Source organism: Ammospiza nelsoni, chromosome 3 (assembly GCF_027579445.1).
Source record: "Ammospiza nelsoni isolate bAmmNel1 chromosome 3, bAmmNel1.pri, whole genome shotgun sequence".
In the NCBI taxonomy this organism is placed as follows: Eukaryota; Metazoa; Chordata; class Aves; order Passeriformes; family Passerellidae; genus Ammospiza; species Ammospiza nelsoni.
The window spans coordinates 33,643,998-33,655,916 of NC_080635.1; the positions used below are offsets into that span (position 1 = coordinate 33,643,998).

Here is an 11,919-nt window from a genome sequence, read left to right on the forward strand (position 1 = left end):
TAATTTCCAGGTTCATATTGCAGGGCTGTATCACAAATGGGATTATTAATGGCTGATAATCTTGTATCAGAAGGTGGCAGCACAGCACAATTCTTAACCACAATTGTAGCTGTATTAGTGCCTGAAATATCAGATATCCATGAAGAATGAAAAATTATACTGGTTTGACAGGCCAACATTGGTATTCCATGACTCCTAGTACAAATTAGTAGAAATTAGGCATGAGGAAGATGGTATTTTTTCATGCATATTTCATGTCCCTCAGTCAAGGACTTTTGTGATATTGCAAATCTTGTCATTGAAAGTGTTATATGCAAGGTGAAAACCATGACCCAAAATTTTCATTGCATATGTGTTACAAAACTTGTATGATCATAACCTTGATTTTAATGATAATTTTTGTATTCTAGTAACTACACAGCAGAAACTGCAGCTGCTGAACTAAGTGAGAGGAAGGGACTTGGAGCAAAATAGTTTCCTATCAGGTCCTTTAAACTCCATGTTATTACCAAATGGGTCCTGAGTTTTTCTACCAGAAGCACTTCAAGCAACATCCTCGTGCTGGCATGCAGGCAGAGTGCCAGATTGAGCATCCAGCAGTGCCAGATTTTGCAGACTCTTCTAGGGTCTGACTTACCTCAGTCACATCACAGTTCTGCTGGGTGTGAGTGAAGTGAGGCAGGAGGATGATGGCAGCATTCCCATCCCTGGCAGTCTGTGAGAGCAGAAATAGTGTGGGACAACAAGGAGGCAGGATTTGTGTTGGATGTGGCCCTGGTGGAGGCAGGGAATAGTTACAAGTAGCTGGAAAATATGAGGGAGTGCCGGAGTGAGAACAACAAATGCAATATTATACATACTAGAAGTAGGATGCATGGACAAGGATTATGTCTAAGTGAGTGACCACCCTGAGGCCACTGGCCATTCACACCCACAGGGGCAGGGGCATTTGAGTAGATGGTTTCATTTCAGAACACATGGATGTGTGGGATTGGGTTTTGCTCTGTAGCTAGTTTTGTGCAGCCAGCCTTTTTATCTCTTTTGTCTGTTGTAGTGCTTCTCACATGTTTTCAGTCAGAATGGGAACTCCTTGGGACCTGTCTGAGGAGGTCATAGACTTACACATATAATTTTGCATATGCTTGGTGTGCTGCATTCAGGACCTTACTGTTGTAAGAAGATTTTACAAAGATCATTCCTCCTTTGATCATTCCAAAAATCTGATTTTTGCATAAATTGGAAAAATTTACCACTGATCAAGAGGAAAGAACCACAAAGGTTTGGATCATGGGAACCACCAGTACTGTGAATAGATATTCAAATGTGCTTATATTTCTGTGTTGTTGAATTGGATTGTAAATCATAAACTATATTAATGCTTCTGTTATTTTGTTTTTAATCATACCATAATTAAAGCTTTATTACAGCCTTACAATAATTTTGTTTCTAGTCTGCAACGTTGTTCATCTTAGACTTTTTTTCATCTTTGAGGCATTGCTAGTTTGGTCAGAATTTTATTTAGAGCCGCAGAACAGCTGCACCAGGTTCAGCAGTAAATGCAAGCTGTGAATATATTTACAGCATAAACAGAGTGGTGATAAGCCACTTTGTTGCTCTGTTTGACTCTCTGAGAGCACAGCGTGGACATAGCAGGGCTGCCTTCTTCCTCACCTTTTGTAATTGTTCTTTAATGCAGTTAGAATTTCTAGCTTTATAGCATTTAATGGAAGTATGTGTTTTGTTTGTTACTTTGCATTTCAGTAGATTTCCAAGTGATTTGTTAACTACATCTATATAGACTTTACTGAAAATAAGCATTACAGTTAGAGAGCAGCAATGTAAAAGTAACTTGCACACAGTACAGTGCAACACAATAGTAAAGATTTTTTTTGGGAAATTGAAAGAACAATTTCAAGGAGCTTCAGAATATTTTATGTCTGAAAAAGTAGACATTGCTTATTGAGACATCATTTTAAAATTCCACATAGATTTTCTTGTGTGCTTTTATGTGCACACTCCTGTATGCATTCTCTGAATTGGTATCTGTATTGTCAACGGTCTTGTGTTGCAGACGTATTAACAAAGATGTTTTTTCTTTTTCTTTCTTTCTTTCTTTCTTTCTTTCTTTCTTTCTTTCTTTCTTTCTTTCTTTCTTTTCTTTCTTTCTTTCTTTCTTTCTTTCTTTCTTTCTTTCTTTCTTTCTTTCTTTCTTTCTTTCTTTCTTTCTTTCTTTCTTTCTTTCTTTCTTTCTTTCTTTCTTTCTTTCTTTCTTTCTTTCTTTCTTTCTTTCTTTCTTTCTTTCTCTTTCTTTCTTTCTCTTCTCTTCTCTTCTCTCTCTTCTCTTCTCTTCTCTTCTCTTCTCTTCTCTTCTCTTCTCTTCTCTTCTCTTCTCTTCTCTTCTCTTCTCTTCTCTTCTCTTCTCTTCTCTTCTCTTCTCTTCTCTTCTCTTCTCTTCTCTTCTCTTCTCTTCTCTTCTCTTCTCTTCTCTTCTCCTTCAGGGAGATTGGTTGCATTGTCAGAGCACTGGGTTGCTTCCCACTGAGGCAGAAGTACAGAAACTGCTTGAACAGGTAAATGTTCTGATCTGTTGTATTTTTTTCAGTCTTCAACTCACATAAGTTTGGCCCTTCTGCCTTGCTGAATGGGAAACCTAAACTCTTTTCCAAGATGTTGGAAGTGTCATGGAAATGTTTCCAGCAGATGGACAGTCTTGTAGGTTGCCCTGAAGCAAATCTTTAGGCTGATGAGGTAACAATGTTGATGGGTTAAAATGAGGAGTCTTGGACTCTTTTTTATCCAAAGGGGGACTGTGACACTGTGCCAAGGTGGAGGAACATTTACAGAAAATGGAGAAAAAACTGACTGATGAAAAAGAATGTCCTAAACCTCAGTCAGATATCCAAATCCTAATAATCTCACTCTTCTGGACATGCCATGGAAACACGTTGCAGGGTTAGGTAGTAAAAATGAGTTCTTGAGCAGGTGTTAAAATTATACATCACATTCCAAAAATACCCAGAGGGAAAGCCTGCTGCGTTTTGATCGATGTCCTGTTATTGCTATCTTATAGCCAGACCTTTCAACATTCTGTCCTTCATGAGGTCTTTCTCAGCCTTGAGATTTCTGAGTTATAGGTGAGAATCTTTTCTTACTTGATTGCTTAAGCTTGTAAATCAGGCTTCAGGACATAAAACATCGCAAGACCTAGTGGTCCTCTCATTCTCCCAGTGATAGGCAGTGGTAAGGTAAAGAAATTAAATACATTTCTCCACAGTCTTTTCCTACACTAATTTTTGTCTCCTTACGTCATGCTTGTAATAGAACAATGCCTTGGCATGGTGTGATTAATAAATGGGACAAAGAAGTGGGAAAATACTTCACATTCTTTTTGCAAATGGGCATGCTGCTTTAAGGAGAGGACAGTGCTGAAGCTGAGAGGTGGGGTAAGGATTTTTCTCCTTTCCATGTGTAGGTCAGGATACTGGGAATTTATGTCTCCTACTGTTTTCTTCCGGCTCCAACAAAAATTTGGATAGTTGCAGTAGTAGTCTCCCCTCACTAGGCTTGTCTGTCCTCTTGTAGATCTGAACTTAGTGTGAGAAATCTTGCACTAAGTCTTGTGAAAATGATGCAGCTGCTTCAGGTGAGGAAGTGCAGAGAACCATTAGAGGAGAAAGCTGTTTTAACATGATTCTGCAATCTGTCTGCTCTGGTTCTGTACTCTCAGAACCAGATTGTCCCAGCTCCCCCTGACAAACAAGATAAAATGGAAAGAGAATTATGGTGCTTAATATAGATGATATTTTTATTGTCCCACAGTGACTTTTCTTAACAGCAAATGAACAGTGCAACTCCTCACTGAAGATACAGATTTGAGAAATGGCGATGCTTTGACAACCCTGTTCAAGTCCAGGGTAACCAGGAGACTTTAAGGCTTGCCTCATCCTCTGGAGGAGATTTGGCTTACTTGTTCCCCCCCCAATTTTCAATATTACTCAAAAAATGTGAGATAAGTAATACATAAAAAGTACAGTGCAATGTAGCCATGAGGTAGAAGATTCTTGAGATACAACAGTGTAACATGTATGAAAATGCTGATTGTAAGAATATTCAAGCACAAATACTGCAAGAAGAAAGAATACCTTCAGAGTGATGGTTAACCTTAAAGAACACTGCGCTGGAAAATAAATAGTGAGTAATGTTTCATGGGGCCTGTAAATGAAACTTTGGCATTGGTTTAGTACCAGAAGAATGCTGTCTTCTTGTGGAACCCTTCATATATTATGATAATCACAAACATAATTTATGTAAGATGCCACTATAATTGGCCATTTTATCTTAGTCTAGATAACGTAAAAATTGTGTCTGTTAGCCAGTTTGTAACCAAGCCATTTCCCCAGTATTGTTGCCCATTGTGAACTGATTAATTTCTGTTTCTCACTGCTTTTGTCTCTTTCATCTCATCTTCCTATTAGCCTTATTGCTAAACTAGCACATGCTCTCATCACATTATTCATATCTGCAAAACCAATATTCATATAATTATGTTATCTCTATAAATTATCATATAATGTTTCTTATATTGCCTTATACTCAATTCTGTACTTAATATCATATCTCCAGGCCTGCTCACAAAGACAAGATTAAATGCTAAATCTAGAGATAGTGGAAACTTACCTAAGGGTTACTACAATGTCTGGAGTTCAGTACAGTGCTCTGCCTGGTAACTCTGGAAGATGTTTTTGTTTCTTTGTGTTTCAAGTACCTCAATGTTATGGCTGGGAGAAGAGATATATAAAACATTACAGGTGCTACAATACAGTTGTTATGGGAGCTGTGGATGTGCCCAAAGGAAAGAAATCGAGTGAAACTCACAGAGTCTGAAATACTGTTACTGTGAAAAGAGGAGGAAATACGGAAAAAGAAAATCATCAATGAGAAATGAGGTGTAGAAAAGGAGTGAGCATGAGGAAGAGTAAGAAGTGTTAGAAATAGGATTAATTTTAACTGTTCAAGATGCTACTAGATCTGTAGAGACTCTGAGATGGAAGCTGTTTGTTCCACATCAGAGGAAGCTGAGGTTGCTGATCACCTCCCAGGACAAGGTTTTGCCAGGTATTTTGTTAAATCTTTTCAATCAAGCAAGCAGCAAAACAAGTGATTCTGTGATGGTAAAAGTTTCCATTTGGTTGGAATGAAGCATGCAATATCTTCATTTTCTTGCTGAAGATCCTTTCTGCTAGGCTCACCAAATAGAAGAGATAATGTGTTTTTTCAAGTCAGTTTCCACTCTAAAGCAGCAAGACGTGATGGCTGTCTTTTCTTAGCACCCAACCCCCTTCCCGAACACTGGAAAAGAGCATGCAGCAGCAATTGCAGCTTTCCATTTAAGCAACTGGATGTATCAGGAACTGCCCCAGCTCTGACCCAGCTCCCAGGAGGAAGATTCCTTACTAAGTTTTTCCTGGCTCAGTTAGATTTCAAATCAGTGCCTGTTTGAGTTTTCTTTCAATCTCAGCTGTGTCTCAGGGGGCCTAGCAAGGTGTTGCTGCTGTCATGTAAGACCTCAAGGCATGCATCCAGTTTCAACACAGACAGGAATAGGCTAGCTCAATTAACAGGGCTCCTTTTGGGAGCAAAACTTAAAATTTTCAGGGAAGGGGTGCACCCCAATGACAGAGAGTGGTTTTTGCCATGTTGCTTATCTCCTGTGGAAGTATAGGAATGCAGTGAGAATGCTGCTAGAAGTCCCCAGTGGTTTGGAACTAATTTGTTTGCTTTTTTGGGTAGCATTTTATAGGCTGCCTTATGGCTGTTTTGGTCCTGACTCTGTTTGCCTGCCTCTCTGGTCCTTCCCCTCACAACTCACTTTAACTTTCTTTCATGAAACATGAAAGCAACAAATTCCATCATTGAGGTGCATTTGACTGGAGCTATATCCAAGCTAGCCAATTAAATATGCCCAGAAACATCCTTGGGTGTTGAAGCCAGCAGGCACAGAGCAGCTCATGCCCACCCTGGTAAATGCTTCATGCAGAGGGGCTGCACCAAGCATCCTGCTGGGGAAAAGTCCTTGAGGTCCAAGCCAGGATCTGCTGGGGGAAATGTTGGGTGGCACAGTTCAAAATCATGCCAAGGGAAGGTGCTCATGGTTTGCTGTAATGAGTGTTCATGTTACTCTGCTTGGGAATGCTCCAGATCCTGATAGACTGTACTAGTATGGCTTCAGCCTGAATGTTTAAACCTCTGCTGAGTTATTGTGGCAGATAAGATCAGTTCCTCGGTGTCTGGTTCCTTTGCATGAATGGTTTTGAAGCACAAGAGGGCAATATTGAGTTGCTGCAAATGTCTAATAGCAGATCTGTATTTCCCTGGGATATTAGCTCTTCCTTGAATCTCTTTCTATTTGATCACAAGCCTTTCACTCAGATGTTATGGTGCCATATGATATTAAAGACCTGATATAAATATTCAAAGTCTAATGCTGTAATTTTAATGCAGGGATCACCCCAATATTCTGTTTTTTGGGTTAGTTTGCTAATGAGTCATATATCCTGCCACACTTAAGTTTTATTTTTAGATAGAAGTAGAAGAACCAGGTGGATTTGTTCATCTGGAACATTTTCTTCCAGTGATGACAAAAGTTCTACTTGACAAAAGGTAATGGAAAGTGAATTTTATGTGTCTGTAGTTTATTCCAGATTGACAGGGTTGATTCAGAAAAGCATATCTACAGAAATTTTATGTAATTGGAAGGAGTGTATATCTTCATTGTCATTTAAACTCATTTTACATTAGCTATATAGATTTTGTTTCAAAATTAGTTCATCTACATTAAATTATGTTGTACTGATGATATAAATCATACCAGCTTATAATCATAATTGTGATAGTATGTAGCTTTTGTATTTCTAATTGGAATCAGAATTGCTATTCAACACACTTTGTGTATCTCTGAAATATTTTGTATGCAAATTAAGGTCATAACTATTGCTTTCTCTGAACATATGAGTTACAGTTACTGAGAAGGTACAGCTGAATGTATACAATTAGCACTCTAAAAGACTGCTGACTTAAAAGTGGCCACAAAGGTGCATAGAAGTCTTTGCACATACATAGGGACTTGTGCTACTTCGACATTTTGCACTAAAGCAAGATCATTTACAAGGAATTTGTCTTTCATTTTAAACATGGTCATCAAGGCTTTTGAGAAACTCAGTCTTGTCCAATCCTGAGAAGTTATTTTGCACACAGAGGGCCTTTGGTAGGAGGGTGTTCTACACATGAAGTAGCTGTGGCTCTGCACTGGTGTTCACCCTTTCACAAAATGATGCCTTGCTGGTCTGTGCTCTCCTCCTTCTCCTCAACACTCCCTTCATGCAAACTCAAACACACACTCACACACACAAAAAAACCCACCCCCTGCACTCTTTCCCCAGGCTAGTGCAGGCTTGTCAAGACCCACTTCATCTTTTGGGGCACTGTGTCCATAGTTCACTTAAGCAAGGGTACATGAGATTTGGATCATAAAATCCAAGGTTTCTTCTTAGGACATTTGATTTTTAGGTAGTGAAAGACTGAGGCGGGTCTGGACAAAACAGTCAAGCAGCTGGAACCTCCCTGGATTCAGCTGCTTCTCTTTAGTATTCTGGGAGTTTGGTGGGAGCCTGCTGGGATATGGAAATTCTCCATTGCTGCACTGAGCTTGCTTTCCTGCTCTGAAATCAAGCATGCATATGCATGCACAAACGTGCTCAGTTCTCCCCTCTCTCTGAAATTGTTAGTGACAGACCTTTTATAGCTACCAGCCTCCTTTGCTCATCATCAGCTCATTAGGCTGCCCAAGTCCCACTAGGTGATCTGTTGCCTAGCTACCAGCCTACCTGGACAAAACTTTGTTTTCTTGGTTTGTCCATTTCTGTTCAGTGCATTGGCTTTGTGGAATGATTCATCTCTTGCTGATTCCTACTAACCCACCAAACCAGCCCAGACATGCAGAAGACATTCATCTGGCTCCTGAGCACAAGGAAATTAAACAGTAGTACAACAAAAGATGTAAGAGTTAAATATATGGACAGTTCCAAAAGGTCAGGCTGCAGTTAAATGTTTGGTAGACAAAACTTAGTAAATTCTCATGAATATAAGCCTTCCTTTCCCTTGGTACTCATATTTAGTTTTTTCAGAACACTGGCAAACAGTAACTTTTCTGATTCTGTGGTTTCAGATTCCAACCTATTCCAGAAGATGTTATTCTACATGCATTTGAGGTCTGTATATCTGTAAATACTCAAGTACCTAATTGCTGGTAGAAGAAGTTGCTGCTTTTTGATACAATAAGCTTAAAACTACAAGATTTATTCTTTTTCTTTAAAGGCTTTGGATGAGAATAAGTGTGGATATATTACCAAAGATGACCTGGTCAAACATTTGACTCAAGGAGGTAACATGACTTGTGTAATATCAGTATTTAAGTAAAAAACATTACATATGTATATGGCACCTTCAGGTCCTTACCCAGCAGGCCAAAACCTGCAGGAGTAGATACATTGTCTTCAAACAGTGCTGTGGCTGTGATGAGTGGCTGCAGACTAGGACATTTCACTGGTCAGTGATGCAGGGAAAGAGCATTTATCTGCCTGCTTGCAGACATTATAAAATAGAGATTTTTATTCGTATTCTTATTTGTAATTCAGTCATGTCTGGATATTTTGTGATTCTGTGCACACCTCTGTGCTCACTAAGTATGTGACTCTTTTGCTGTCCTGTAAAATTGCAGCTTAGATTTCCGGATGTTTCAGTGGTTTCAGTGCTCATTCATTCTTACGTTATCTTGATCTTACTTCTAGAGCCGCATGCAAACAAAGAGATTCAAAGACAAGATTTAAGTTGTACATTCTGTAATCCTCAATATCTCCTGAAGAGCCTGCTTTTCTTGTGTGGCTGACTCATGCCCACCTGCCTCATGTTCAAAAGGGTGTGCAGGTTTTGTGCAAGACCTAGCATCAGATGGTAACCTGGTTCTCTGAGGGATGAAGTAGGCCATCAACAGCTTTGAAGAGAAAAACCAGAATTCTTTCATGATTTGAATACAAGTGCAAGGATAGCCAAATGAGAGATAATAATTCTAATGTACACAGGAGAAAAATGAACAAAAATAGTTGTTTCAAAATCCATGGCAGAGAGGAACAGGCTGTTTTGGTGTCTGTGAACTAGAAGATCAGATAGATCCAGATCCTCTGTCTCCTTCCTTTTAGACTGGCTCACTTGGTGTGTAGGACTTATTTTGGCAAAAGGGAAGGAATAAGATACCTAGTTTTGTTCCTTTTCTCCTCTGTGTGAGAATCAAAAGGAGATCCTTTCAAGTGAAAGGCAGTGAAATTTGCCTTGAAAGGATACTTACCAAGATAAAATGTTATTTTGTGCTGTCTTTCAGGTGAGCCCTTTACTCAGGAGGAAATGGAGGACATGCTTGCTGTTGCTTTAGATCCAGAAACAGACATCCTTCACTACAGAGATTACCGTGTAAAGCTGGTAGTAGATGAAACCAAGACCTTCCCTTTCAATGGCTGAGATGCCTTTTGGTAACAGCACCATGGCTTGACAGATAGTTGAAATTTGTATTTTAAAGTATAACAAACCTCAGCTTGTGACTTGGTGCTTATAATTAAAATGAAATCTGTGTAGTTACGTTTCCTTGGGTTCTGTGTGTGTGTATATACAATAAAAATATATTCACACCTGGAAAAAGAGCTCTTGGCAGAAATACTGTGTAAGGTCTGGACAAGAAATAATGGAATTTTGTTGGAAAATAGCAGGAAAAATAATGAAGTCAAGAAATAACTTTATGATTGCTTTTGAAAAACTAAGAGAAAATGAGACCCATGAAAATGTAATAAGCAGGTAAGTGAATGTGTTAAGGTGACTAATACTAGTAAGATGAAGCTTTTATATTTAACTGTAGTCCTTTATTGTGTTTAATAAGGAACCAGGTAGGTTACGCCTTTTGAAATAATATAATAGATCAAATAAACTTTCTGTAATTTCTAGTGTTTTTCAAGTATTTGTGTTTTGTTTACCATAAGCAATTGAACTGGACCAATTAGTTCCAGTTTATATTACTAATCCACTGACATGGTATTTTGCTTTCATTTTAAATGTGCAGGGAACACTCCAACCATTTCCATAGTCAACCTAATCCTTGAGAACATTTTGGTTACTATAGGCAAACCAGTAACCAGTTTGAAAGTCAGTAATTTCAACTTTTGTAACCAGTTTAAAAGTCAGTAATTTCAACTCTTTAAAACTTAAGATCACAGAATGAGAATTTGATTTTCATAAACTGATGAAGCACCATTTTTTGAAAGATATTAGTGTAGAATGGATGTCTCAGTTTTACTTGCTAGCAGACCACCACAAACCTCACAGCTCTTCTTATTTCTAGTTTGATAATTTTCTGTTACTGTACTGCTGTTCTTTAACTTGAGTTGAAGTTCTTTCCTTTTGAGTTCTTGTTGTACATAATCTTCTGACACATGACCAGCAGCTGATGAGGTCTCAGCTTGTAGGAGATTCTCTGTTTTGCTCCTCAAGAGTAGCATCTTGTAGTTTGTACTCCACCCCATTTTTGTTTTACTACTCTCTATCAAGTTTGCTTTCCTCCTGTACTATGTTCTACCTCTCCTTTGTTCCATCTGCATAATCCAGCTCTGTGTCATCCACAGCCTTCATCAGCTGATGAAATCCAGGGAAGACTGACACAGAGGGGCACTGAGTGCCTTGCTCCCTGTCATGCCTTTCTAGTGGCAGCGCTGAGAACAGATCCTAGGACCCCTCCTCATATCAGGTCTTTTGTCCTACCCATTTGTTTCCTTTGGGCTGGAAGCTCAGACAAACTGTTTTCATGCACAGCTGTGCTGCACAAAGAAGAGATTAGCATGATCTAAATGGGGTGATGGAAACAGTCTGAAAGAGACCACTTTTTTATTCACTTTTTACTTCTCTAACCCAAATTGTCTTTCACTGATACTTGCTTAAACAGCAAGACAATGAAGAATTAATGCAGGTAGACAACAATTGCATAGTTCTAAGCTGCATCTGGGAAACATTGTTGCACTGCTCCTAAGACTCAGCAATGCACTCTGGTTAACACATTTACTGTGTGTTCCAACTTCATTGCCAGTAAGAAGGAAAAACAAAGGCTATCATTAGTGTTACACTGCAGGAAGATATAAGTTTTTGAAGATTAACACAAGATCAACAAAAGCCTATTAAGAAAATACATTTTTATTAGTCTTCTTCAGTCTCTCTTTCAAAGCTGAAATTATTTTCTCTAGATGAATCTTTCTTCCAGTTGATGTGGAAGTGTGTTATACTGGATTTCTGACACAGGTGGTGTGAGTACAAGTTTCATTCATATGAAGTCTTGGAGTCCTTGTCAGTGTCATCTTGGATATCAGCAGGAAGATGCTTATTTCAGGATACCATTTCATAGCTCCCAGTGCTCCAGAGAGAGCACTATTTGTTTCTAGTGGTGTTTCCCCAGAGGCTGCCTCAGCTGTTGCTGTGTCAAATCAGGATGCCCACATACAACACTGTTACCTTTCATAGTGCAGATAAGAGATTAACATGCATTCTTTTATAATATATATAATTTTTTATTTTGCAGTCCTCAAATGCAAGGAAAGAGGGTATTCTGGCAATAAAAAAGTGGGATTGTGAATGTGTCCAAATTTATTGTACAGCAGATCTTCCAGTTCCATTTTCTTATACTCATCCTCAAGAAAGATATGTGCAAACAGGACAGATAAAAGCAAGATGCAGTCTTCTCTTTGGGCATAAGTAAGCAAATTTTATTGCCCAGAGAGTTTCCAAACTAGGGGTGAAAGAATTGTCAAGAACCAATCTCAGACTCTGTAGGAT

The 11,919-nt window shown here is 38.8% G+C and overlaps 1 protein-coding gene across 1 annotated transcript in view; it reads left to right on the top strand.

The window, feature by feature from the left end:
• Nucleotides 1-9,828, top strand: part of EFCAB2 (EF-hand calcium binding domain 2) — a 28,883-nt gene extending 19,055 nt beyond the window's left edge. Inside the window, exons 3-6 of the mRNA XM_059468987.1 lie at nucleotides 2,499-2,570; nucleotides 8,225-8,267; nucleotides 8,374-8,440; nucleotides 9,434-9,828. Of these exons, the coding sequence (XP_059324970.1) occupies nucleotides 2,499-2,570; nucleotides 8,225-8,267; nucleotides 8,374-8,440; nucleotides 9,434-9,570 (319 nt within the window). The 3' untranslated portion in view covers nucleotides 9,571-9,828. The remainder of the gene's footprint in view (nucleotides 1-2,498; nucleotides 2,571-8,224; nucleotides 8,268-8,373; nucleotides 8,441-9,433) is intronic.
• Nucleotides 9,829-11,919: the final 2,091 nt, after the last annotated feature.